The sequence below is a fragment of the Jaculus jaculus genome, chromosome 1, assembly GCF_020740685.1.
Source record: "Jaculus jaculus isolate mJacJac1 chromosome 1, mJacJac1.mat.Y.cur, whole genome shotgun sequence".
Classification (NCBI taxonomy): Eukaryota; Metazoa; Chordata; class Mammalia; order Rodentia; family Dipodidae; genus Jaculus; species Jaculus jaculus.
Genome location: NC_059102.1, coordinates 115,754,635 through 115,782,477, shown reverse-complemented (window position 1 = coordinate 115,782,477; position 27,843 = coordinate 115,754,635). Strand labels below are relative to the sequence as shown.

At 43.8% G+C, this 27,843-nt stretch overlaps 1 protein-coding gene across 1 annotated transcript in view; it reads left to right on the top strand.

The window, feature by feature from the left end:
* The window catches only part of Abca1 (ATP binding cassette subfamily A member 1), a 142,410-nt gene that overhangs the window by 95,359 nt on the left and 19,208 nt on the right, over positions 1-27,843 (top strand). The window contains exons 12-32 of the mRNA XM_004656977.2: positions 648-845; positions 1,555-1,760; positions 2,639-2,815; positions 3,563-3,785; positions 5,467-5,688; positions 6,940-7,144; positions 8,802-8,915; positions 10,879-11,050; positions 12,906-13,037; positions 13,991-14,133; positions 14,293-14,430; positions 15,034-15,254; positions 16,581-16,653; positions 17,579-17,781; positions 19,393-19,441; positions 19,608-19,721; positions 20,666-20,814; positions 21,752-21,876; positions 23,188-23,286; positions 26,642-26,831; positions 27,701-27,795. Of these exons, the coding sequence (XP_004657034.1) occupies positions 648-845; positions 1,555-1,760; positions 2,639-2,815; positions 3,563-3,785; positions 5,467-5,688; positions 6,940-7,144; positions 8,802-8,915; positions 10,879-11,050; positions 12,906-13,037; positions 13,991-14,133; positions 14,293-14,430; positions 15,034-15,254; positions 16,581-16,653; positions 17,579-17,781; positions 19,393-19,441; positions 19,608-19,721; positions 20,666-20,814; positions 21,752-21,876; positions 23,188-23,286; positions 26,642-26,831; positions 27,701-27,795 (3,248 nt within the window). The remainder of the gene's footprint in view (positions 1-647; positions 846-1,554; positions 1,761-2,638; positions 2,816-3,562; positions 3,786-5,466; positions 5,689-6,939; positions 7,145-8,801; positions 8,916-10,878; positions 11,051-12,905; positions 13,038-13,990; positions 14,134-14,292; positions 14,431-15,033; positions 15,255-16,580; positions 16,654-17,578; positions 17,782-19,392; positions 19,442-19,607; positions 19,722-20,665; positions 20,815-21,751; positions 21,877-23,187; positions 23,287-26,641; positions 26,832-27,700; positions 27,796-27,843) is intronic.

Sequence of the window (27,843 nt, the reverse complement as noted above, 5' to 3'; positions counted from 1 at the left end):
CAGATGATGCATATGTCCTGATGCTGTGGCAAAGGTCACCTTTGGTTTAACCAGCTGTGTTTCCCTAGCTTAGCATTGGATATGGGCTCAGAGACAAGCTTTTATATTTAGCATCATACTGGGTCTGCAAAGAGGAAAGTGATGCAATATGGTGGGTGCTCTGGAATCAGGAGTCTTATGTTTCATATCCTGAGTTTGCTTACTAATTAGCTATATGTCCTCATATTAGTGGCTTCACCTCTCTGAACCTCAGTTTTCCTATGTGTGACATGGGCAGTACTAAAGCTGCCCTTCATGGACTTATGTGAGATATAAGCCACACAGATCATTCAACATAATATTACTGTTCATTGTTAAAACCTTTCACTTAAGCTGTTTGGTATAGTGGAAAGCTTATGGTCTATGAATTGAGATTGGTCTGACTTTGAGTCTCAACCTTATTCCTTTTATCTTTATCACCCAGCTTTGCTTAAAGTCATTTGTGTTTTTTTTCAACATCAGTGCTCTCACTTGTAAAATAGACACTGTTAATATACCTCACACATTTCTGCAGAGATACACAACAATAAAATATGTGAAAAGGTTTGGCACACAACAGAGTACTCATCAACATGAACTTGATGTTCACTATTTGACATTCCTTGCAGACACTGTTGGACAGCAGAGGCAATGACCACTTTTGGGAACAGAAGTTGGATGGCTTAGATTGGACAGCCCAAGACATCATGGCATTTCTGGCCAAGAACCCAGAAGATGTCCAGTCCTCCAATGGCTCTGTATATACCTGGAGAGAAGCTTTCAATGAGACCAACCAGGCAATCCAGACAATATCTCGCTTCATGGAGGTGAGGCTCTGTTTGAATACCATTTAAAAAAGCTTAGGGTTTATTTCTGTGAGATGTTGCAGTAAGATCAGAGGCATAAGGAAAGCTTAGAGTTAATATGCAGCATCATATACAACAGTGAGCTTAGCCTTGCACAGGGGCTGGTGTAAAAAATAAATGCTAGATGAATCATCAATGAGTGAATATTAGCTCTAGCTTTATTCCAAATTGAGTCCAGTGTTTTATCCATTACTTTCTAGGCTTCCCTATGTTTTGATATCCCAATTCCTACTGGCAACAAAGGGTTCCCCTAGAAAGTCATTATTTATGAAACTTACCTAAAATATAACTTAGGACAGATTAAATTTAAAGACTTTAATCTTAAAATTATGGCAGTGAATAGGGATGAATAGAATTTTTTTTTTTTTGATCTGATTGTCTAGTTGATTAGTTGCTGTGAGTCAATACAGTTAAGAAAAAAGAGAAGAAAATAAGATGTGGTCAGCTGCAATCTATTTTTCTCCACAAAAATCAATCTAAGTATTTTTCTTAAGTCTTAGTTAAAACCTGAAATGATTGAAGCTTGGAAAACTACTTAAGAGGGAGTTAAGCAGTGAAGACAGAGAAGTCCAGGCACCTAGTTCTTGATTCTCTAGAGAGGCTGAATCCTGGACACTGCTGGCTTTCTGGGCCACTAGTGTTTTCAGCTGGCTGTCCTTCATTTCACTAGTGTGTCAACCTGAACAAGCTGGAGCCCATTCCAACAGAAGTCCGGCTCATCAACAAGTCCATGGAGCTGCTGGATGAGAGGAAGTTTTGGGCTGGCATTGTGTTCACAGGAATCACTTCTGACAGTGTTGAACTGCCCCGCCATGTTAAGTATAAGATCCGGATGGACATTGACAATGTGGAGAGGACGAATAAAATCAAGGATGGGTAAGTCAAATCCCATCTCACCAGCCCAGTTGTGGAGAAGTCAAGAACATAACATAGAGCCAGGCGTGGTGGCGCATGCCTTTAATCTCAGCACTCAGGAGGCAGAGGTAGGAGGATGGCTGTGAATGCAAGGCCACCCTGAGACTACAGAGTGAATTCCAGGTCAGCCTGGGCTAGAGTGAGACCCTACCTCAAAAAGAAAAAAAAAAAGAACATAACATGGATGACTTTTATGCCTGGTGGTACTTTCTTTTAATTAGTGACTTGGTAGAATTTCAACAAAACATCATTGATAATATGACTGGTTAAAAATTATTGCTGGGATTATAAAAAAATTATTGCTGGGACTACTATTTAAAAGATCATAAGATATCATTGTTGTTTGATTCAGCATATCTGCTCTAGGAATTAACCACAAGGAATTAAATCAATAGAAATAAATACAAGAGAAGCCATTGGGGTCTCTCTTCTACCCTTATCCATTTTTATAAGTTTAGTGTGTCCATTTGATGAAAAGTTAGGTTGCTAATGGAGAGAAAAGAAAAATATACCAATAAGAGGTATATTCATTGTGGTTATTTCTATTCAGGAGTCTGTGTACATGTCAGCTGAGATAATAATACAACACATAAAAATAAAAGAGTGGCTTGGGAAGGGTAGTGGAAATGGTCATGATTGGAATTTTAGGGTGTGGTTGTAAGAATGGCTTTTTAGTTTCGCTCTAGCCCAGGCTGACTTGGAAATCCCTGTAGCCATGGACTGGTCTTGTACTCAGGATGATCCTTCTACCTTAGCCTCTGGAGTACTGGGACTAAAGGCATGCTCCACCATGCCAGGCTTGATTGTAGGAATGTTTGATCACCTGTCTTTGGTTTTAGGTACTGGGACCCTGGTCCCCGGGCTGACCCCTTTGAGGATATGCGCTACGTCTGGGGTGGCTTTGCCTATTTGCAGGATGTGGTGGAGCAGGCAATCATCAGAGTATTGACGGGTACTGAGAAGAAAACAGGAGTCTATGTGCAGCAGATGCCCTACCCCTGCTATGTGGATGACATGTGAGTTACCAGCAAGTCGCCGTCTTTATTAAATAACCGTTCCAGCTGGAGAGAGAGTGTGTGTATATGTGTATGACATAAAAACAGCGCAGCAGCTGTAGGTGGTGAACAGTACTGTTCATACTGTAGGCAGATACACATGCATACATAATAGGAATCCTTCCAACTTTCCAAATTCATGGTTACCACCATTTAACCTTTTGCATTCCATGTTTGGGTTAAAATTTGCCTGATCTGCAAGTGTAAAATGTGTTATGATAAACATGTAATCATACATACGCACACATTCCCAAATTCAGAAACATCAGTCTAGGCTTATAACAGCATAGTTCCTTTAAATTTGTTCACTTGAATCACATTTTGAACACTCCAAGTGAAACTGAACAAAACCTCTTTATCCTAGACAATCTTTTTAAGGCTAAGTCACTAAGCTGCCAAGTTCTCATTGTGGGAAATGAGCCTTTGAATCTAATGACTTTTTATAAGGGAGACTGGGCAAAGGTGTAGTTATTACAGCCATCTCAGTGTGTCACGCCTGTCAGAAATCCTGGAACTCCTCTTCTTCTGGTGTGTGTGTGTGTATGTGTGTGTGTGTGTGTGTGTGTGTGTGTGTGTGTGTGTCCCACTCCTGGCAGCCTAAATAGGAGGCTTTCTTCAGCACACAGGTTCAGAGGTGCAGAGACTTTGACCTTGATATCAGTTTGCTTGTCTTTTTCATTGATTCCCTGTCCTTCTTGGTGCCTCCAGCTTCTTGCGGGTGATGAGCAGGTCCATGCCTCTCTTCATGACCCTGGCTTGGATTTACTCTGTGGCTGTCATTATCAAGGGAATCGTGTATGAGAAGGAGGCTCGGCTGAAGGAAACCATGCGCATCATGGGCCTGGACAATGGTATCCTCTGGTTTAGCTGGTTCATCAGTAGCCTCATCCCTCTGCTCGTGAGTGCCAGCCTGTTGGTGGTAATCTTGAAGGTAAGGTGGCCTCAGTCACTCACTCTTGCTGCCAGGGAATTACTAAACAGCCTAATATGAACTAAGGGAAGAGAAGAAGGAAAGGCCTGGGACCCTGGGAGGGAAGAAGCCTCTGTGACAACTGTGATTCCTTCATTTCAGAATTGAGGACACTGAGGCCTAGAAAGGGGCAGGGTGTTGCCTAGGGTCCACCCAGCAGGACTGGAGCCCAGGGCTCATGCTTTCTGTATAATCACACATTGCTTTGCATTACATTGTCTACTTGGCAGGGTTGCTATTCATATCCTTAGAGGTATTGGTGCATTTTTGAAAAAAATAGTCAAAAGGACATACATGATAGAGGGTTAGGTTGTCTGCAGGTAAAGGCAGAGGCAGAGTATGGCCTGCGGGTGTTTATGAGGAGCAATTCCTGAGGAGAGATGTGGAGCATGCAGGACCATGAGAGGGAGGAGTGGCACTGCATTCAGGGCCAACCCAGTGAAGCACTCTGGAAGACGTACAACATGTCAGTGTCCTTCTGTGAGCTGAAAAGTCCAGCCCTTTATGCTTACAGAGGCCTTCCTTTGTGATGCCCCACCCCATCCCACCCCACCCAATCAGTCATTGGATGTGGGCTACCCAGGGAAAGGTGTGTCCCAGTCTTCAGGCCAGGCAGCTCTCAGTAGCTGCAGCAGCAACAGCAGTAGCAGCAGCAGCAGAGATAGTGACATCTGCAGGCCTGCCCACAGCCAGACAAGCCTTCACTTAAAGTGAAGTCTAGGCAGTGCAGTTGTCTCACATACAAATCTGCATCTCAATATTCTTTCTCCATCATTTTGTAAAGACACATCATATAAAACTATATGTTTTCTGAGAGAGAGAGAGCAAGCAAGCATGGGAAGGAATAGAATTTAACATTGACTTTAATATTAGCTACCACCTATTACAAACGAGCACTTACTGTGCCAAACAGCGCTCAGAATCTATCATCAGTGCTACCGCGGTACATTCTCCCTGCAGTAACCCACTACGTGCTCACGGGAAGGAGGCTAAGCACCGTGGAAACTTCACTAAGGCACCCTACAGGATGACAGAACTAGGACTCCAGTGCAGTTTTTTTCTAAAAACCCTTCCCTTATGTTGTGATATCTGGGGGCAAGTGGCTAAGCATTGTGACGAGTGTCGGGGTCCTGTAACTAGTGTGTAAAAGCTGTCTGGGGACAACTGCATGCTGGAAGGGACTGCTTAAGTGCCCACAGTGACTAGACGTGAGCTCAGAATAGCCACAAGAAAGTAGCTAGTGTGAGAATGAGTCTAGGGCTGCCAGGGGAAGTTGAGGGTGTCTGTTTATTTTCCTTGTCTTTTAAGGAGAGGGACATTGTCTCCTACAGCTCCTCCGTGGGAGTGGCACTCATAGCCCTCATGTAGGGAGCCAGTTATCATCATGTACGTGATAAAGGGAATGATTATCCACTGGGACGGAGTGGAAGGTCCTAGACTCTGTTCTCGTCCTAATTCTGCTGTTACTTTTCTATGTAGTCTTGGGCAAGTCATTTTTCTTTGGCTCAGTTTTCTCATCAGAAAACTGAACAGCATAATTTCTCTGTATTCTACCATAAGTGTGGATAAACCCCCCCCCCCCCATTGATCACATAAGTGAGTGCCTGGGCTTGGCAAGTTAATGGGTGTGTTTTCTTCACAGTTAGGAAACCTGCTGCCTTACAGTGACCCCAGCGTGGTGTTTGTCTTTCTGTCTGTATTCGCCGTGGTGACCATCCTGCAGTGCTTTCTCATTAGCACCCTCTTCTCCCGGGCCAACCTGGCGGCAGCATGTGGGGGCATCATCTACTTCACGCTGTACCTGCCCTACGTCCTGTGCGTGGCATGGCAGGACTATGTGGGCTTCTCCACCAAGATCTTTGCGGTGAGTAGTTCTGGCCTTTCTGCATGGGCATAGTCCTGGACACCCCATGTGTTTGAACTCTTCTCTGCAACCCATCTGTAGAAGCCATGAGATGAGAATAGAAGATGGAAGTCTCTTTCTGATGGGGCTTGAACATCAGTTCAAAATTGGGTCCTGTGAAATTGAGTGGGGATGTGTTTGTGCCCAAGTACCCTGTGCTTGGGTGCAGAGTATGGGCTGGCCTGCCGGTCCCCTTGTCACTGGGCTGCAGGGATCCTGACCCGCTTAGCCAGCCTGTCACTGCTATACTCACAACTCCATGAATGTTCCTCCAAAAGAAAAAAAAAGCTAAGCTCTTTGGAGGTTGGAATTGTTTCAGTCGCATTAAATTATCTTTAGGACTTGCAGTGAACACTGGTTGAGTTGGATTTTTCTTTTCAGATATTAGATTTTACCTTTCACCTGGTTGGAGATAAACTCCACTGGGGAAGGGCTTCAGGTAACAGATCCCATCTCGATTCCAGTGCTTTTGGCCATGTTAAGCTCACTACAAGGTCATGGCCATGGACAGAATGAAAGCTTCTTGAGGTCACGGGTGGTTTAAATCTTATCCCTTGTCTTCCTTGTGCCCAGTATGGTGTTTTGTTCGTTTAATATTCTCTGAACTAAACATCACTGAGGAGCAGGAGGCCCTCTTTGCACAGCTTCCTGATTTGGACACTTCCTTTCTCTGTAAGGGTAGAGGGTATGAGAGTCTAAATCAAAGCTACTTCTAGCTTGTCTCTGGGCAACTGATAAGCTAATAATCGCTCAGGGTACTCCAGGGGCCTCAGGCTTGGCCTCATACACGTCAATAGAACCCAAGGCTCCTCTGATCCTGAATGTTCACTGTATGAACAAGAAGCCTGAAAAATCCTCCTGGAATATCAGTTTGGGCTGGGTAGAAGACAGGGTTGTTATGTTAGAAAATATTTGGAAGAAAGTGTCTTTAACCACTGAGAAATCTCCCTAACCCTAGAACATCTTTAGAAGCATTAAAGTCTAAAATTTTTACCCTCTGTTATACATACATTCCTGGGTATATGCTGCAAAGGAGCATTCCTGAATTATATGCTGCAAAGGGCCCACTCCCGTAAAGGGACTCTAGGTGAATACTTCCATAAACTATTGATCTATTTTGAGAACTCAACTTCTCCAGGTGGAATTTCTGTTAGGAGTGGAATGAGGAGAGTGGCAGGGACATAGGTCAATGACTTGTGCCTCTTCTCTCAGAGCCTGCTCTCTCCTGTGGCCTTTGGATTTGGCTGTGAGTACTTTGCCCTTTTTGAAGAGCAAGGCATCGGGGTGCAGTGGGACAACCTCTTTGAGAGTCCTGTGGAAGAAGATGGCTTCAGTCTCACCACTGCAGTCTCCATGATGCTGTTCGATACCTTCCTGTACGGGGTGATGACATGGTACATCGAGGCTGTCTTTCCAGGTACCTTGAACTTCCACACTGCTTTGGCTCTCAGGAAGATAAGGTGCTTTCTGGCTGCAGATCTTTCCTTTCCCCGTGCTACAGTTTCTGTAGGGAATGGGTCGTCCCAGGAGGTAGCTTGGAATTTATACCTGTGGCAAACGAGGAGCTCAAGAAAAGGCAACTGTGGCAGAAATGTGGCATTGCTACCACCATGACAATCATTTCTTGAGTCCAGTGTACAAGGCAGTGGGCAAAGAATATTGCATACTTGAGTTCATCTAACCCTTGCTTCCCCCAAGTTACTTGCATGTATTATTTTTTCTTTCTTTCCTTTATGAGGTAGGGTCTTGCTGTAGACCAGGCTGACGTGAAATCCACTATGTAGTGTCAGGATGGCCTGGAACTCATAGTGAGCCTCCCACCTTGGCTTCCTGAGTGCTGGGATTGAAGGTGTGCACCACCACACCTGGCAGCCTTTCTTATTATAACTAGCAGTTTTCAAATGAGAGACGTGATGATGACAAGTTAAGTAACTTGCCTGAGTTCACGTGGATGTTTGTTAAGGGTGGATTCTTGGAGGCTAACCCAGTTAGTAACACTGGCTTAACAAGCCAAGGGATTCCTCTCAGTGTGACCTAGGTCTGTAGTCCTGTGTCTCCAGAGTGGAAACCCTAGAAGAGATTCTTTTTCTTGATTACAAGTTAAGAATAATATTATAGTGGCTTTAAGAGCTTGTTCATGGTTTATATCAAATTAGGGTTAAATAAAATTTTTGATACTTAATCATCACCAAGTCCCATATGAACTCTCTTTGGGATGCATTTTGTTTTATAAATATTTAAAAATTTATTTTGAGAGAGAGAGTGAGAGAGGGAGTATGTGCATGCCAGTGCCTTTAGCCCCTGTGAACGAGCCTTAGATGTGTTGCCCCCTTGTGCGCGTGTGTGACATTGCATGCTTGTGCCCCTGTGTGTCTTGCTACGTGGGACCCAGAAATTTAAACATGAGTTTTTAGGCTTCTTAGGCAAGTGCCTTAATCATTAAGCCATCTCTCCAGCCTGGGATACGTTTTTATACCAGATCAAAAAAAAAATACTTTTTTCAAGGTAGGGTCTCACTCTAGCTCAGGCTGACCTGGAATTCACTATGGAGTCTCAGGGTGGCCTCAAACTCACAGCGATCCTCCTACCTCTGCCTCCTGAGTGCTGGGATTAAAGGTGTGCACCACCACGCCCAGCCCAGCTCAAATTTTGGAGGGTGAAGGTTGACTCTATTTAGTTTACCTTCTGGTTTTCCTCTGAGGAGAAATATATGGAATACTTATCACTCCCTTCTGAACTTCCTTCATTGAATATGCAGTTTTGCATCACACATTTTCAGATTAAAATTGAGTCCTGGGTAAATGGCCTTGAGTAGATACGTTATTTCTTATGTTGTGCATCTCTAAAATGGGGATGGCGCTGTTTCCAGGGATTGTTTGGAAGCTGTAGACAGGTGCAAAATTTATCACTGACACAGTAAAATTTAAGCAAAGATTAGCTGCCTCTTTCTCTACCTCGATTTCAGTGTGTTCCTACTCAAAAGAGTGTGTCAAGGAGGGAGATGGTCTGGCTCAAAAACCTTGCGGAATACTGAGATGTGCACACTTTGGTTCACACTTGTGCTTCGCTTTCAGGCCAGTATGGGATTCCCAGGCCCTGGTACTTTCCCTGTACCAAGTCCTACTGGTTCGGAGAGGAAAGCAATGAGAAGAGCCACACTGGTTCCAGCCAGAAGGGGGCATTGGAAAGTAAGTACTTGAGCCTGTGCTTCCTGAATCTGTTGCTGCTTTCTGATGACAGTCAGGGCAGCAGGCATCTCCTGCACTTAAGACTATTCTAATGTGATAGTAGGGGCAGAGGAATGACATATGCCATATCCATGCCATTCATGCCCACTGCTGTGGTCATGGAGAGTGCTTTCTGGTCCCTGGGGAACATTTCCTGTTTCTTTGGCTTCTAGGTAAGTATATGTTGATGCTATATCTTTACCTCCTCCCTCTCATACTATCATGCTGTCCTGACAAGCAAGGAGGAGGTGGCTGCCTGCCTTGTTATGGTGATCTCTGTAAGAGCCTCTGAATGCTGACACCAAGTGCTGACCATAGAACTGAGCCCACGCCTCATAGTCATCTTCCTTACCCTAATCCTGTCCTGACTGTAGGCAGAGATGCCTCCAGTTCATCAAAAGTTTTGCTTTCCAAGTTTGCTGTTTGGGTCTTTGTGCTCAGGGCAGCTTCCTTCCTAAGTGGTCACTTGGTCCCTCCTCTGTTAGTCAATTCAATTGCCAGTGGTAATGGTAGGGTGCATGTCAGTGTGGTCCCCATGCCCACCATTCACATACTGTTCCTTCTGTTTGTACTGTTCTTCTTCCCCCGCCCCTCTCTCTATACCTAGTTCCTGCTTCATATACCCAGAACTGAACAGGGGTGAGGAAAATGTCACATTCTTCCTTCCCTACCTCCAAGCCTTTGTCTGCTCCATGTTCCCCCACAGGAGAGCCTTTCCTCCTACTTGTCTGCCTCTTAACCCCTCCTCACTCTTCAGCCTCTGGCTCAGAGTGTGTTCCCCGAGCAGTCTGCCTAGATCTTCAGTGTCAGCCACCAACCCCTGCTGAGCTTCTGCGGCCAGTAAAACAAATGCAGCAACAGCAACAACAGCACCAACAACACAAAATACCCTTTTCATTTAAAAATAACTATAGGGCTGGGGAGGTGGCTTAGTGGTTAAGGCCCTTGCCTGTGAAGCCTAAGGACCCAGGTTTGACTTCCCAGAGCCCATGTTGAGCCAGCTGCACAAGGTGACACATGTACACAGGTGGTGCATGCACGAAAGGTGCCGCACACGTCTGGAGTTCATTTCCATGGCCAGGGTCCTGGTGTGCCAGTTCCCTCTCACTAAACAATAAAGTAAGATAAGTATAGACTCGCAAGAAGCTGACACATAACTGTATGAGTGGGTTCCCTTGTATCTTTCATCCAGTTACCCCCATTGGTAACACCAGGTGTAACTAGACTCTGGTTTCAAAACCATGAAACCTATATTTATGCACTTTGTAGATCTTCATGTTCTTCAAGTTTTTACACACTCATGTCATGAAATCTGCGAGATCTTACATGGGTCTGATTTGTATTCTGCTTAATCATGATATAAAACTGTTTTATGACCACAAAGTTCTTTCATGCTACTGCTTAACAACATGGGAACTTCACTTTTTCTTCTCTGTCCCCTGATACCTGTTAACCACTCATCTGTTCTCAATTCCTATAATTTTATTATTTACAGAACATTATGTAAATAGAACCATATAGTTGTTAACTTTCTTCTTTCACTCAGTGTGATTCTTTTGAGATGTATGAAGCCGTGATATGTTTTAATGGTTCATTCTTATTGCTGGATGAGTTGTGTTCCATGACATGGGCATACCACAGTTCCATGATATTTTTAGATCTGTTTTTTAAATGGCTACTATTTGAATTATTTGTCAAGCTTTTCTTCCTTAACAGATTAAATTTTTCTTTATGATTCTATACCTACTATGAGTACTAATGTTCCAAAATAGTTCTTTATGCTATTGCTTCTCTGCAAAACTAAGATTGAGCATGGACAGATACTAGTTCTGAAGATTTAAGTGCACACTTCTTGTCTTTACGGTCACTGTGCAAACACTCAGTATTTCCTGTGGGTTGATCTCTGTTTCCTTCATTCTTTCAGTCTGCATGGAAGAGGAACCTACCCATCTAAAGCTGGGGGTGTCCATTCAGAACATGGTCAAGGTTTACCGAGATGGCATGAAGGTGGCCGTCGATGGCTTGGCACTAAATTTTTACGAGGGCCAGATCACCTCCTTTTTGGGCCACAATGGAGCGGGGAAGACAACCACCATGTAAGAAGGGTGTGACCCTCAAAGAATGTGTATAGCAAGGTTCTGCTTAGCAATGCAGACCTAAGGAAACTGGGTTATTGGGCAAGTGGGGAGCATACAAGGAGAGAACACACATGCTTTCCAAGTTCTAGCTTTTGTTAGGTATTTTTCCTTTAGCCTAGCACTGATGGGAGCCTCTTCTTTTATGTATGTGCATATAGTATGTGTGTATGTGTGAGTATATTTGTATGTGCTTAGGCCTCTCTGTGTGTGGGGGGGGGCTGGAGGCCAGAGATTGACATCAGGCATTTTCCTTAGTCACTCTCCACTTTATTCTTTGAGATGGGGTCTTTCGCTGAACTTACAGCTCACCAATTCAGCTCGACTAGCTAGCCAATGAGCCCAGGGATTCTCTGTCCTTGCCTCCTGAGCACTGGGATTGCAGGCACACACCACAGTGCTAGGCATTTTTATATTGGGGGTGTGGATCTGAATTCAGGTCCTCAGGTTTGTGAGGCAAGCAATTTGCTGAGCCATCTTCTTGTCCGATGGGGCCTTTTTATGACCTTTCCCATGCAGTTCTCAGTATTCTGCAGTTTTCTGAGGATCTTAGGCATGGCAGTTCTGGTGCCCTATCTATGCACTGGTTAGGTCAGAATTGAAATAAACTGGAAGGAAAGATCACATAGACTGGAGGGAGATGGAAACTTCCAGAAAGTCTGTATTTAAGCTGATGTGTGAAGCACCGGGCAGCTGTTTCCCCCTGCCTCTGCCAGGACCTGTGAGGACCTTGCATCTGGCACCCACCAGGGACCAACGGCCACAGAACAGCATAGTTAGCCTGTGGCTTTCACTGTGGCCTCTCAGCCATCCCAAAGAGTAGATCTTTGAGGGTTACAGTCTTCCCTTGTTTGTTAAAAAAAAAATCCATTGACAAAGTCAATGGATTAGAAAGAAACACTGTTGCTCATTTTAAAGACTTTCCAAAATGCTGTCACTCAGCACAAACATTTCTCTTTCAATAATGCAGTCTTGTTTGCTCATTTTTCATGGAAATGGGAAGTATGCAAAATATAATTATTTTATTTATTGATAATTTATGTATATTTATAATATATTTTGATCACAATCCTCTTTCATTATCTTCGATTCACCCTGTACTTCCATTGAACTCCATCTTCTTCTCAATTAGTCTCCCTTCTATTTTGACCTATTTTTTTTTTCCTTGTATGACCCACTGAGTTTCATTGGAGTTGCGAGCATAGGCATGTGTGGGAGATTATTTACCTGAGCTTGTGGGTTCTACCCATGGCTGTACCACTGAACACGATGTCTCTCACCCTCCTAGCCACCATTAGCCATCACACCCTCCTGCATCATCCATGACAGAATGCCGATGGGCCTACTGCTGTGCAAGTTTTGTGCAGCTGACAGGAGCCACTTGAGAGGTTGTGTGTCCAATGGCTATGTCATGCCTGGATGACAGCATTCCAAAGTTCTCCTCCTTATCCTGTGGCTCTTAGAGTTTCTCTATCTCTCTTCCACATTGTTATCTGAGCCCTGAAGGGAGTGATAGAGATGTCTTATTTATCATTGATCACTGCAAAGTCACTCATTGTCTGCAATTGGGAAGCTTCCCTTTTCAAATACCCCGAGTTAATCTTACCAGTTAATCTAGGTCCAATACCTAGGACCATCCCTAGTTAGTCACTAAAGCAAAAGGCTTCTGTGCTCTGTGGTCATCTATTAAGGTCCATTAGAAAGGTACAAATGGGGGTGGCTGGTGGTGACCTCTGCTACCCTTATCCTGGCCCTAGTGCTTCTGTTGGTGAGGCTGCACCTGACTGATTTCTGAACCTGTTACTTTTGTCCTCAGGTCAATCCTGACTGGGCTGTTCCCCCCCACTTCGGGCACTGCCTATATCTTGGGAAAGGACATTCGCTTTGAGATGAGCTCCATCCGGCAGAACCTGGGGGTCTGTCCCCAGCACAATGTGCTGTTTGACATGTGAGTAGCAACAGCACGCAGAGAAGAGTAGCCCCTTTTTGAGGCCTGGACGTCAGGGAGTTGTGGATAGAGTGGCACTTGAGATTTTTAGCCTTCTTCAGAAATGGCAGGTCTTATTACACTCCTGTGCACCCTGAGAGAGAGATTAAGTGTCTTGATTCTAGGGAGAGGGGAGGTGAAGTTACATCAGTCCAGTGGGCTGATGGGATTTGGAAGGCCATGCTCTCCATTAATATTCTGGAGAATTTCTCCTCCTCCTCCTTCTCTCTTTCTTCCATCCTTTCTTCCTTTCTTCTTCCCTCCCTCCCTCCTTTCCTCCCTCCCTTCCTTCCTTCCTTCCTTCTTATTTTTTTTAAAGCTCAGCTGCTTCCCCATTGCATTACTTCCTAGGGCTTGGTGCAGTATGGGCACAATGGCCCTTGCTTAAGACATTTGCTTCTACTTGGCCTGTCCCATTAACAAGTAGGATCCTCTGGGAACCCTCCCAGTGTAACAGAGAAAGTCCTGTACTCTGTGATCTTTGGCCACGCTTTTGGGCTTCAGTGTCCTCTTATTTAATGTTTGTAGTGTGAGCTTCAGGGCTCCCCAGGGGCCTCCCTCCTCTTAGAGCTTGAGATTCCTTGAGGTGGGGGTGGGAGTGACACTCCACATGAAAGCTGAGCTAGTTTGGGTGATGGGATGAGCCCTTTGAGGACCTGGAATTTCAAGTTGCAACTGTCTGCTGGAAGTAGGTTAGAAGTGATCTGTTACATTTCAGCTTTAATGTACTGCGCAGCTGTGGGGTTGGTACTATTGTTACACTTTGAATCCTCCCGTTGGATTTTTCTTAGAAATTGATAGATATTTTTTTAAAGGTGAGATATGGATAGGAGAGAAGAAGAATGTACCCCCATAACACTGTATTCTGTTGTATTCTGAAGAAGCCAGAGCTAACCTGCACCCCCTTTTACCAGGCTGACTGTTGAAGAGCATATCTGGTTCTACGCCCGCCTAAAGGGGCTCTCAGAGAAGCACGTGAAAGCCGAGATGGAGCAAATGGCCCTGGACGTTGGTTTGCCCCCGAGCAAGCTGAAAAGTAAAACGAGTCAGCTTTCGGGTGAGGCCCCTTCTTCCATGTTCCTCCCTCTCCTCCCGTACTAGACAAACACCCTCACGTTGGGTGAGTGACAGAAACATGTGCCTGTCTGTGTCTTCAGATAGATGCCCTTACTCATCTCTCTCTACTCCCTCTTCTATCTCTTGCTTTGTCTTCTAGGTGGGATGCAGAGAAAGCTGTCTGTGGCCTTGGCCTTTGTGGGTGGATCCAAGGTTGTCATCCTGGATGAGCCCACAGCTGGTGTGGACCCTTACTCCCGCAGGGGAATATGGGAGCTGCTGCTGAAGTACAGACAAGGTAGGTGGTGTTCCTTACTCTGAGTCACTGACTGGGAGAGAACAGGCTCTTGAAAAGTGTCTGTTCTTGCTAGGGTACCAGGCTTGCTTCTCAAGGAGAATGTGGAATTTCTCTTCTTAAAGCCCAGCAGCCATCCATCCATGCTGTGGAGGTAGAAGCCTGGTTTACATGGCATGTAAAGCCCGTTTCAGAACAGAGACTGCGTAGGCTAACTCATGTGTCTTACAACTATGGTGCCCTGTATACTGAGATTCATGAGAGCAGAGGCTGTGTCCTTGTTCATTTTATCCTGTACCTTTTGTTATTAAATGCATGCTTTTTGAGGACTCAGTTATCTGAGAATGCATGTAATCTACCCTGGTATATAACAAGTTTCCAAAAAAAAAAAAAAAAAATGCTGTTCTTCCTTCTGTGAGGATGAAGTCATTGTCCTTGAGCTTTGCCATCCTTGGTGTCATGGTCACATAGGGTTGAAGGCATCTTCTAGGTTTTTCTCCTGTGCTCACTTACCCCTGCTAAGATCATTGCAGGCTGTGCTGCCACCATCGGTCTTGGCGAGGACGGGCCTCACTGTCTCGTGTTCTTGTGTTTGTGCCCTGGCAGGCCGCACCATTATTCTCTCTACTCACCACATGGATGAAGCAGACATCCTGGGGGATAGGATAGCCATCATTTCCCATGGGAAGCTGTGTTGTGTGGGCTCCTCCCTGTTTCTGAAGAATCAGCTGGGAACAGGCTACTACCTGACTCTGGTCAAGAAAGATGTGGAGTCCTCCCTCAGCTCCTGCAGAAATAGCAGCAGCACGGTGTCGTGCCTGAAAAAGGTAAGCAGCAGTCTCAGGGTGGGCTGTGCAGGAACCAGGCAGTCAGGACTATAGCTGTGGGTGGCTTGACCCCTGAACCCTGTTTTGCCCAATTGTGGCCAGGATGCCCCTGCTTTGTGATTCCATTGGAATGCACCACACCTCCTGCATGGAAATATCAGAAGGCCTCTGGGCTAGCCTTTCGCACACCATTTCTTGTTCCTTCTGGAACTACAGTGAGTGATGGAGAAGGTCCCCTGAGGACTTAGTGTTGGCAAGGAAAAGAGACTTGCCAAGAGGTAAGAGCCTTGCTACACAATGCTTTTCCAATCCTGCTCGTTACCTTTAAATCTCATTGACCTTAATTTTTCAACTATGAAACATCACATATTTACTATACACTTATCTCATACCAATCTGACTCTGGGTATCAAAGAAAATTAGGCTAATGGCTCATATTTTGGGTATTTTTTAAATGCATGTTTGCATGTGAACATGTGAATGTGTGTATGTGTGTGTGCATGTGTGTGGAGACCAGAGGTTGGCTTTAGGTGTCCTCCTCAGTCATTTTCCTCTTTATTTTATGGAGGCAGAGGCTGTCAGTTGCATCCAAAGTGCACCAGTTCATGTAGTTTAGCTGGCCAGCTCGTCCCCGGGTTCCCTGTCTCTGCCTCCTGACCATTGCATTTATAAGCAGGCTGGCATGTACATGGGTACTGAGGGTCTGAACTGTAGTCTTCATGTTTCCATGGCAAGCGCTTGAACCGCTGAATAATCTTTCTAGCCAGATATATAATATGTAACATAGTAAACATATATAATATGCATACATATACTACGCATGCATATAATATACATATATATATATATAATGCACATATAAACTCACACATATTCTGGACTAGCAGCACCAGGATTTCTTGAGAACTTGTGAGGAATGTACTAGCTGGATCAATTTCAGAATAGCGAAGCTATATCTGCATTTTTAATAAGTTTCCTGAGTGATTAAATCCACAGTTTAGGAAGCATTAAATTATACAAGCAGTTAGGTAGACCCCACGCCTGGGAGTACTGGCAAATGCCTAGTTGCTACCTTGATTGACAGCCACAGTTCCACTGACAGCTCTGCTTCCTGACACCTCACCCCAGGAAGTGAGGCTGTCCATACAGCACACATACCAATAGTGGTGGCGAAGCCCTGGCTGGGCTGCCAGCTGCATTCATCCCAGAAGCTCTCTGCTCTATTTCTTACACAGTAGAGCCTCTCAGAAGCTTGCCTGGCCAAGGTGGTACTGTCTGTGCCTGGCTCGGTCCCTGACCCATTCTCACCTCCTTCTTTGCCATCAGGAGGACAGTGTTTCTCAGAGCAGTTCTGATGCTGGCCTGGGCAGTGACCATGAAAGTGACACGCTGACCATCGGTAAGGACTCTGGGGTTTCTTATTCAGGTGGTGCCTGAGCTTCCCCCAGCTGGGCAGAGTGGAGGCAGAGGAGGAGAGGTGCAGAGGCTGGTGGCGCTGACTCAAGGTTTGCTGCTGGGCTGGGCTGGGCTGGGCTGGGCTGGGCTGGCCTGGGCTGGGTGGTTGTGGGAGTAGGTGCAGCTTGGATGTGGGTTTGCCTGAAGCTTTCTGGGGAGCCTGGGGCTTGGACTGGGGACTGGCAGGGCAGTATCCAAGAGAATAGATAGGACTGGGGTCTGGAACTGTCTTGGGGCAGTGGGTTTAGCTGGATACTGGATGGAGACGGGAGGGCCAAGGCCAGGGAGTTAAGCTTAGTACATAAGAAGATAAGAGCCCAGGAGATAAGATATAGCTGTCCAGGTTTTCCTTAGGCAGTGCATATGGGAGACCAGTATTACTAGTGACCTTATGGGACAGAAATATTACCCTGGCTATCTCTGTCCAGTCCTAATAACTGGCTTTTTCCAGGAAGTCTGTTCCCACAAATTGTTTTATTAGCTCTCTGCTGGAATAAATAGAGGATAGACTCCCTTGAAAGTTTAGGGAAAGGGTGAGGAACTTTTAAACTCACATTTCATATGAAAGAGTCTTAGCACATAGGCAACAGGCTTTCAACTTCCGGAAATGGACCTACACAAGCATCCATCCATCATGCATTGCATACCTACAGTGCATGATGTTGGTGATATCAAGGTGAATCAGAAATTATCCTTGACTCCTGGGGTTCTCAGGTCAGAGTTGAGCAGGTGGAAGGGATAAAGCATGTGGCGTGTGAGCTTTGCTTCTGAGGCAAAGGTGCAGGCAGACAGGAGCTATTATTGGCTCTTACTATGGAGAGCCCCCCTCCCCCGCTAATGGGGCCATTTTCACACTCTGGTCCCTGCAGATGTCTCTGCGATCTCCAACCTCATCAGGAAACATGTGTCTGAAGCCCGGCTAGTGGAAGACATTGGGCATGAGCTGACCTACGTGCTGCCCTATGAAGCTGCCAAAGAGGGAGCCTTTGTAGAACTTTTCCATGAAATTGATGACCGGCTGTCAGACCTGGGCATTTCCAGTTATGGAATCTCAGAGACTACTCTAGAAGAAGTAAGTTCAATGGCCGACTGTCAGAATAGAATAAGTCCACTAATCTCGAGGCCAGATAGGCAGCCTACATTGGGAGAAGTATTACCATAGGGTTGATCACTGAGATTTAAAACAAGATTTATTCATTTATTTATTTATTTTCAAGCAGAGAGAGGGAGAGGGAGAGAGAGAGAAAAAGAGACTCATAAAATGGGTGTGCCAGGGTCTCTAGTCACTGCAAATGGAATCCAGATGCATGCATCACTTTGTGTATCTGGCAAACATGGGTACTGAGGAATCAAAACTGGATTCTTTAGCTTTGCCAGAAAATACCTTAACCACTAAGCCATCTCTCCAGCCCCAATCACTGAGCTTTTCAGATGTTCATGGATATCTACATAGTATTGGTCCCAGTAAAGCATTTAAGATCACAGTGGGAGATAACAGTAAAGAAGTGTTAGGATTGACCCTTGGTGTGTTTATCATGGTCAAGTGTCAGTTCTCATACATATGAAATCACCAACATTTATAGATAGTCCATTGGTGTTAAGCTAAGTGATTTTGGTATTGCCTCTACAAGGTAAAAATTAATAGGTTAATCTGGGATTCAGAATCAGGATTTTGTTTTTTTGTCTTAATATTTTTATTTATTTGTGAGGAGAGAGGGAATGAATGAGATGGGCACATGAGTGCCCCCTGCCACAGCCAATGAACTCCAGGTGCATATACTACTTTGTGCATTTGCTTTTTGTGGGTACTGGGGAATTGAAACTGGAACAGCAGGTTTTGCAAGCAAACACCTTTAACCACTGAGACATCTTCCTGACCTCAGAATCAGAGTTTTTGAGCTTCAAAGCCTATGTTTTTTTTTTTTTTCCAATTCAGCTATGCCTCCCCTTGGGGTGCCACCAACACAGACTTTTAAGAGATGTAGAAGTTGTCTGGGTTGGTGCATCTCAGGGAAGATTGTGCAGCAGAGTCATCTATGGATATTATTGACAATAAAATTCTAAGGCTCAGTGCCTTTAACACAGGGATTCTGGAGGTTAAGCTTTGTGCTTTGATTGCAGGCTTCTCACAGAGTGGTCTTTAGAACGGTCTGGAAATCAGTGGTCTCACTCCTCTGATGCTTGGATCTCCACCATATTTATTTCTAGTGATAAGAGTTCATTTCCTCTTGACCATTCTGTTCAGGATTGCTTATCACAATGCTGTCTTGCTCAAAGACCTGGGGCCACAGACCTGAGACAAGCCACTTGCCTCATTCTCTGAAGGTTCCAAATCAAATCTGCTGTGGAGTCATAGTATCATAGCCTTGAGTTGAAAAACACTGCATTGATAGTGCTCACCTCTGAGGAAATGTTTTCTGGCCAAAATAGCTTCCTTTCCAAGTGACTCTGATAAAGTGTTATGAATAAGTGTGGCTTCCATCTTTGTCTAGGCTTGTATTAGTTCTCTTCTTGCTCAATCTAGATCCTATCAAGTTGACAATTAATATTAACCATCACAGGGGCTAGCATTAGACTTCATAATGTTATCGACAGTGATGGCTGCTCCCATAAATATTGGTGCTTAAAAAAATAAAAAATAAATATTGGTGTTTATGTTGTCATCTGCCTTTATTTTTTTCAGATATTCCTCAAAGTGGCTGAAGAGAGTGGGGTAGATGCAGAGACCTCAGGTAACCCTGTGAGGAGGGCTGCCCGCTGTTTGGAAAGGCCTTCTGCAGCTTGTCTGAGCTCACTGTTGTTCTGCCTTTCTCTTTGCTTTGTCCTGGTATTCTCATTTGCAGTGTGTAGATGTGCTTCACATTAATAAAATCTGGAATTCCTTACTTTTGCCATCAGATGGTACCTTGCCAGCAAGACGAAACCGACGGGCCTTTGGGGACAAGCAGAGTTGTCTTCGCCCATTCACCGAAGATGATGCTATTGATCCAAATGACTCTGACATAGACCCAGGTTCGTTTGGGCTTTTTGTCTTTTATGTTATCATCACCTGTTCCTTTTGATAGATTTTGGCTAAGATTACAGAACCCTATAGGGTCTAAAGGAAAGCAAAAATAAACAATAAAACCATGTTTCCTAGAGTGGTATGGTGGTCAAACTTGAAAGAGCCCATTCTTGCCACTTCATTATATGGATATCTTTCTCTCAGATAAACATAAAAGACAGCTCTTCCATCCTCTGAATGCATGTATCTATTAGTTTTTCTGTAGGATCCCACTGTCTTTCATACCTCAGGTATCTAACTGTTGAATAAATACCATTGAATGGATGAATGATTTTGAAAGCATAAAAGGGAAAGTTGCTTTCAGAATTAATTGTGTTCTTTGACATGGATATTTTGCATGAGTGTGTCCTTATGTGGTGGAGATGGAGAAGGGACGGAGCTAAGAAATCCAATAACTTGAATAGGATAGCAAAGCACCTGTTATAAGACTCAGTCATTTCAAACAAGGAATTCTAAATAATTTTTAGGAATAGAAAATTTACTGGCTCTCCAAATCCCTGGTTATTTGAGTATGTGGATCTTTTGTTCTCCCTGACTACATTGTTGTAATATCAGGACTTAGATCATTTGAATTTTGTTCACTTTTTACCAACAACACTAAAGACTACTATTGCCACCGTATGTCAGCTTACATACATAAACTGTTTCATAGAATAATATACAAAATGAAGGTATCTTTGTTTTGTGTCATCAGGTGAGACCTGAAAAGCATACTCTGTTAGTGTTGGACTCTTTGAGTCATAGCTTTTTCTTAAAGACTTTTTCATGAAAACAGTTTGCTTGGGTGAGATTCTTCAGGCTTTAATGGTTGCTAAGAATACCAGAGGAAAGAGTAAGGGCATGTCAGAAATAACTAAGATAATGGGTGACTATCAATGTTGACTTCTCACAGAATCCAGGGAGACAGACCTGCTCAGTGGGATGGACGGCAAAGGCTCCTACAAGGTGAAGGGCTGGAAACTCACACAACAACAATTTATGGCCCTTTTGTGGAAGAGGCTACTGATTGCCAGACGGAGTAGGAAAGGATTCTTTGCACAGGTGAGGAGTGCTGTTCTCCAGCTTCATTACAAAATAAGATATTAAACAAAATGATTCTTAGTTTTGTACTTTCCATCTAGAATCATTCACTGAATGGTAATTCCCTGTATTGAAACCCAAGAATGCTAGAACCAGGGCTGTGATTTCATTTCCTAAGGCACTGAGGTTGAGGGCTTGCATGTTATGGCAAGCACTCTACCACTGAGTGATATCCCCAGCCACATCTTCATTTGAATTGTTAATGTGTTAATGGATACATTTTTTAGTAATGAATAGAAATATTATTTGATATACCTCCAGAGTGCATACAAGTCATCTTTTCAGAGAGGGAATATAGAAAGTTTGAGAAATTTGAAGACAAGATTCGTATAATTACATTTTTCGAGGTACTCACAGGAAACAGAGACAGTGGCTGCTGTTGTACTCTGCTGTGGTTGGCTTCATTAGTGTGGGACCTGAAGCTATTCTCAGTCCTTAGATTACAAGTGAGGACACTGGGGCCAAAGGGGTAAGCGATACAACATAGAACATTCTTAGTAGAGACAGAATCAACTAGGAGTCTTGTCTTAGCTTTCCTTTGTGCTGAGATGGGCTCATGGCTCAGTGTGGTCTTTGTTAGTCTTTAGAGGAAAGGTCTGGTGTCATTCTGACGTGGGCTCACTCTCTACTCTGTGATGCACCCATATTAGTACCTGTGCCAGGTGGCTCTAATCTCTGACTGTGCTGTCAACCTCCAGAAACATCTTGGAGATTATATTCCAGGCTCCATTGCTTTCCAGCTGCCAAGAATACTTTAACAAACTCAGCTATGGACCCCTGTGCCCCTGATTTTTCTGCTGCTGGTCTGGGAGGATGGCTACACTTACAGGACCTTGTACTTCTGAGTTCTAACACGTGCCTCCTGTCTGTCTCCACCCCTTTCCAACGGTGGTTATAGATTGTCCTGCCAGCTGTGTTTGTCTGCATCGCCTTGGTGTTCAGTTTGATCGTGCCACCGTTTGGCAAGTACCCCAGCCTGGAACTTCAGCCCTGGATGTACAACGAGCAGTATACGTTTGTCAGGTATGTCTGTCTTCTGTGTCCAGGGGAGAGGAGGGCTCAAGTAGACCAAGAGGGTTTCTAAGAGTGTTTTCTGTGTTGAGAGTCAAGGGATCAGAACCCACATTGCCACAGTGGAATGGATTTGTTTGACTATGGCCCCTACACAAGCACACAAAGAATAGTGAACTATGCATAATAAAAATAGGTGCCTCTCTGGCATTTTATCTTTTGTTGTCATGCAACTGCTGTTGTAAATGACAAAATATATTTTAGCTAAAGTAATCATTCCTCACTAAAATCTACATCTGAGTAATGAAATATTTGGATTTTTAGTCATGGGCTTTAATTTCATAACCAAACCACAGGGCTTCTATACACTGTCAAAACACAGACACTCCAGTCTCTTTTTTTCTTGCTGAAACAATTCACACAATTATTATCTACCCCTTTAAGTTTAGGGTGTTAGCTAGGTGTTCATCTTTACACAAGAGTACTTCCTACTCCTTAGTAATCTTATGCATAAAACAAAGGACAAAGGAGGTTTTAGATCCTGTTTTCTATTGTTCTGTTGGATTTTCAGATGGAGAAATATGCCAGATTTAAAGGGAAGCTTTAAAACAGAAGCACACACACATACATATACATACACACACATAATGTTTTATATGTATTAAATATGTATATGTTAGCTGGGTGTGGTGGACACACACCAATCCCACCACTTGGGAGGGAGGCAGAGGTAGGGGGATTGTTGTGAGTTTGAGGCCGCCCTGAGACTACATAGTGAATTCCAGATCAGCCTGGGCTACAGCGAGACCCTACCTTGAAAAACCAAATATATATATATATATATATATGTTTGTGCTTGTGTATATGTATTTGAATGTATTAATTATATAAAACATGTGAATTTATCTCATTTTCTCTAAACCACACTTTCTTACAGGGTTAAACTTTGACTCTTTCCCTTTGCAGCCACTACCCTTATTTACCCATGTCTGTAGGATGTGATGTGTTTGTGACCTATGCTCATGACTTTTTTGCACTTTCTAGTTGTCCATACCAATACATTGACACTACTCCTCCTATCCTTCCTTCAAAATCCTAGTTATCTGTGTCAAATAGATGAATGTACTTTTGGAATGCTGATCTTTAATGACTTTTCTTATTTCAAATTAAAGCACATATGTAAATGTGCATTATTTATTTTGGCTTTAAGAGTCTGTCCCCCATGAGGTGCTTAATGGAATGATCTATTTAGAAAAACCCTTTTATCTTCCTATTCCTAGTTTGGATGCATTGCTAAGATAACTATCTCTCATCTATCCACAGTAATGATGCTCCTGAGGACATGGGCACCCAGGAACTGTTGAATGCACTTACCAAAGACCCAGGCTTTGGGACTCGATGTATGGAAGGAAACCCAATCCCGTGAGTGACATTTCTACCATAACCTGGCCTCTTATACTTGCTACCTGATATTACTGATGCCACATTATGGTTGCCATCCTTTGAACTTTGAGTCACTTTTAAAAGCCTGTAGTACTAGAGAGACTGTTCAGTAGTTAAGGTACTTTCTTGCAAAGCGTAATGGCCTGGATTTGATTCCCCAGTACCCTCATCAAGCCAAGTACAGAGTGGAGCATGCACCTGGAGTTTGTTTACAGTGGTAGGAAGACCTGGCATGCTCATTTTCTCTCTCTTCCCCAGTCTCTCAGCTTGGAAATAAATAGATAGCTAGGTAGGTAGATCAATAGATAGATGATAGATAAATAAAAAGTTAAGCCAGTGTATTAACCTAACCATACAATCTAGGACCAAACAGAGAATTTTCTAAAATTTTGCAAAGTCCATGTTTATTCCTCTACCATTTAAAATAGTTCTTTATCCTTCCTGATCAGGTATTTCCCCCTTCTCTCCTTGACCCCAGCTCCTGTATTTGAGTGTCAGAATCAGATGACACAGTATACAACTTGCTATTTTGTTTAGCAGCTTCTTTGCTCTAACCTGTTATGGTGACATATTGATTTTTATAAGAATGGACACTTTTATGGGGCTGGAGAGATGGCTTAGCAGTTAAGTACTCACCTGTGAAGCCTAAGGACCCTGGTTCAAAGCTCAATTCCCCAGGACCCACGTTAGTCAGATGCACAAGGGGGCACACGCTTCTGGAGTTAGAATTTTCAGTGGCTAGAGGCCCTGGAGCACCCATTCTCTCTCTCTCTCTCTCTCTTTGCCTCTTCCTCTCTCTGTCTGTTGCTCTCAAATAAATAAAAATAAACAAAAAATTAAAAAAAAACACTATAAACCTAAAAAGAGGTTTATCAGCACCAAATGTTGAAAAAAAATGGACACTTTTGTTTTGTACAGTTACATATTTTGTCATCCTTGCCTTCACAACAGTTTGTAAAGAGTAGGCAAATAAATGTGATATCCCCATATGACTTTGTATATGAGAGAAAGCAAGTCACAAGGCTACTGTGGGAAAGTCAGTGGAAAGATGAAGTGGCTAGGTGTGCTGAAGGCTTATAGAAAAGTGGCTTCCAAGTTTCCAGGTTCAGGCAGAATTTGCACCTGAGGTTGTTATTCTGGAAGTATTGATATCTGAGGGGTTATATGGGAAGTTGGGAAAGTGCTTGAGATCTGGAAAGGGAAAAACTGAATTGCAAGTTTTACTTCCTATCAGAGGAAGGAGCATGGTAACTATGGAGACAAGATTCCCAGTGGATAGTTTCTATGTACTTGTTAGCTCTTAATTAGTATTAGATGATGTGTTAGTCAGTTTTCTGTCAGTGAGAAAACCAAGCTATAAAGGGGAACGACTTATTGTGATTCATGGCTTCAGAGGTATTGGTCCATAGTTGGTAGCTCTGTTGTCCTGGGGACTGAGGAGAGTGAGGCAGCACATCTTGGCAGGGAATTTGTGGTGGAACATACCTGCTCCCATTATGATGGCAAGGAAGAAAAAGAGTGAGCAAGGGGCTGTAGTACCAATATCTCCTTCAAGAACATGTACCCCATGGCCTAATTTCCTTCTCTTAGGTCCCATATCCTAAAGTTCTACCAACTCTCAATACACCCAAGCTGTAAACTGAGTCTTCAGCATATAAGCCTTTGGATACAATTAAGACAAACCTATAGATAATTAATCACCATTTTCTCCTATCTATTACTTACTGGGTGGTAAATCCAGCAGCCAGTATTGGTGTCCTGCTAAAACAGCCATGATGGTGCAGCAGACACAGACAGCTGGGCTTCACAACCCCTTCAACCCCTTTGATGTGCTGCTACATGAAGATTTTATAGGCAAGAAGGATGTTAAGATGTTAATATGTTTAGATGGATTCACTGCTGGCTAGCTGAACTGTGTGGCCTCATGGGATGATGCCAGCCTAAGGAAGATCTGTAGGAGACAGAACTGAGCAGAACATACAGAACAAAAGTAATGAGGCCCTGACATCAGAGACTGTGCAACTTTGTCTGACCACCACCCACCCTCTGTTGGAGGAGTCTGAAAGAAAGGGTTCTATCTTGCCACCTCCTACTGAAATTCAAATGCTAGGTCTACAGAAAGTGTTTGGACCCAAGACAATTTGACTAAAATGCTTTTCAGTGTTCTTTCAGTTTTTCTTGATAGGTTCAGGTGTGGGCTTTGGAAGGACAAGGTCTTTGGCTTTGTCATTAGGTAAGAGGCTCTCAAGAGGCAGTGGTAGCTCAATCTGACAAACTTCATTTGCTTTCTTTTGCTGTTTAGGAAAATTGTATAAAGACTATGGATCTGGTTTGCATTGTATAATTTGGAACTGGAAGAGAGACTAGAAGTGAGAAGTCTTTTAATACTCTTATTTTACCAGTGGGAAAAAAATAGCCTGAGATTATAAGGGACTTGCAATGTTCTCCTAACAATTCATAGCTCTTAGCATAGAAAATGGCCCATGTTGTCTCCTAAAATGCTTGCAAGTTACTTCACTCATCCTACATCACGCCATCTCTCTCCACCCACCCACTCCCCAGTTGTCTACTCTTTGTAGAACATGGATTTAATCTTGCCACTCTACACAGGGTTTTTAGCACAGTGACCATAGAATCCGGACCCCTTCCAGGCTTGTACTATGAGGCCCCTGCCTCACTCCCCTTTCTTATTAGTTAATATTCTTCTTAGCTCTTCACAACACGGTCATGCTGTTTTCCTGTGAGCCCTCAAATGGAAAGCATTCTTCACACGGCCATGGCACTACGTTCTGTTGCTTCTGCCTGGAGTGTTCTTCCCCCAGATCTTTGCCTAGCTTGTTCTTTCTCATTGTTTGTTTATATTTTGGTGATGTTTTGCCTCTGAGTTCCAGAGGTCTGCTTTCCTCATATACTTTCCCTTTTTTTTTTGCACTGTTTTGGGTCCTGTAAATTAGATTATTTGCTGTCAAACTCATTTTTGGCACCAGAACGCCATGAAGGCAGGGAGCTTTTGTTCACTTCCGACTCACAGATGCACAACAGTGTCTGCCTCCCAGTGTGTTGTGTCAACAAACACTGTTCTACCAAATTGAACAGAATTCAATATATGAACATCTAGAGCCGGTTTATGTTCTATTTTCCTTATCTGTAAAGTGATGCTCCAGCTTCTCAGGCTGCTGTGAGATCAAACATAATGTAGTCATACTCCTTCTTTCCAAATGGTAGAAATAGGTGCCTGTTTGTGGTGATTACAGAATGAGTCTGTGTTCCTAAGGCAACAGAGAAGGCCAGACCCTCTCAGATGATCCTTACCTTTGATGTCCTTCCTTTATAGAGACACACCCTGCTTGCTGGGGGAGGAGGAGTGGACCACTGCCCCAGTTCCCCCAGCTATGGTGGACCTCTTCCAAAATGGGAACTGGACAATGCAGAACCCCTCACCTGCCTGCCAATGTAGCAGTGACAAAATCAAGAAGATGCTGCCTGTGTGTCCCCCAGGTGCAGGAGGATTGCCACCTCCACAGGTGGGTTGCTGTCAGGGTGTGACTGAACAGCAGGTGTAGGATTGGCTGGTAGTATCTGTGCAGGGCAGCAATGAGGGAGATAAAGATATTAAGGGAGTTCATTTCAGCCTTGATCTTACTTGACATTGAGAAAAGCAAGTGCATTTCAGGGAGAGGTTTTGAACCACATGGTGCTTATAACTGCTACACAGCTGCCACAGGCCCAGCTTTGAACCCTGCTTCTGCCACATGCAAGCCGGTATCTCCAACAATCCATATTAACTCAATTGGCCTGGTTTTTACACCTCAAGATTAGGGAGGCTAGGCCATAAAACTTGTTTGTTTTATCAACTGTAACATTTTCTGTGACTCTGAATTTTGGAAGTAGAGCTATGCCATTGCTTGCCCCTGAGAATTTCAGGAAGAGTCTTGCTTGTTATAGCTCTCTGCTGTTTCATTCAGCACCCAGATTGGAGGCTGAGAACAAGTGCCTTTAAATGGATGCACAAACATAAAGAAGTTTTGGTTACCATTCTAATATAGCAGCTAATCCAGTCCTTCCAGTGAATAAAAGAATTCAATATGCATAGCTCATAGTGTGGTTCCCCAAAATCTCTTCTGACTGTGAAGAAGAATTCTATCTCAGTGCTCATTGGTGAGGCATTTAGAGTAATTTCCTGGAGAAGACTGGCTTGGCATAAGTGAATGACAGGTCACAAGGGCAGAATGTACTAGGTAGGCTTGGTGGAAGGTGGCCTAGGGTACTTACTGGGTCTTGTCACAGGGTTCTAGGATATGTTTGAGAAACATATGTCTCTGTGATTTTTGAACTGTTTTCTGCCTCAATTCATGTCTATAAAGACACATGTGCTTGGTTTTTATGTGGACAGAGAAAACAGAACACTGCAGACATCCTTCAAAATCTAACTGGAAGAAACATTTCAGATTATCTGGTGAAGACATATGTGCAGATCATAGCCAAAAGGTGACTTTATTTTATACTTGGCCTGTGCTTTACCAATGCTGAGTAGAG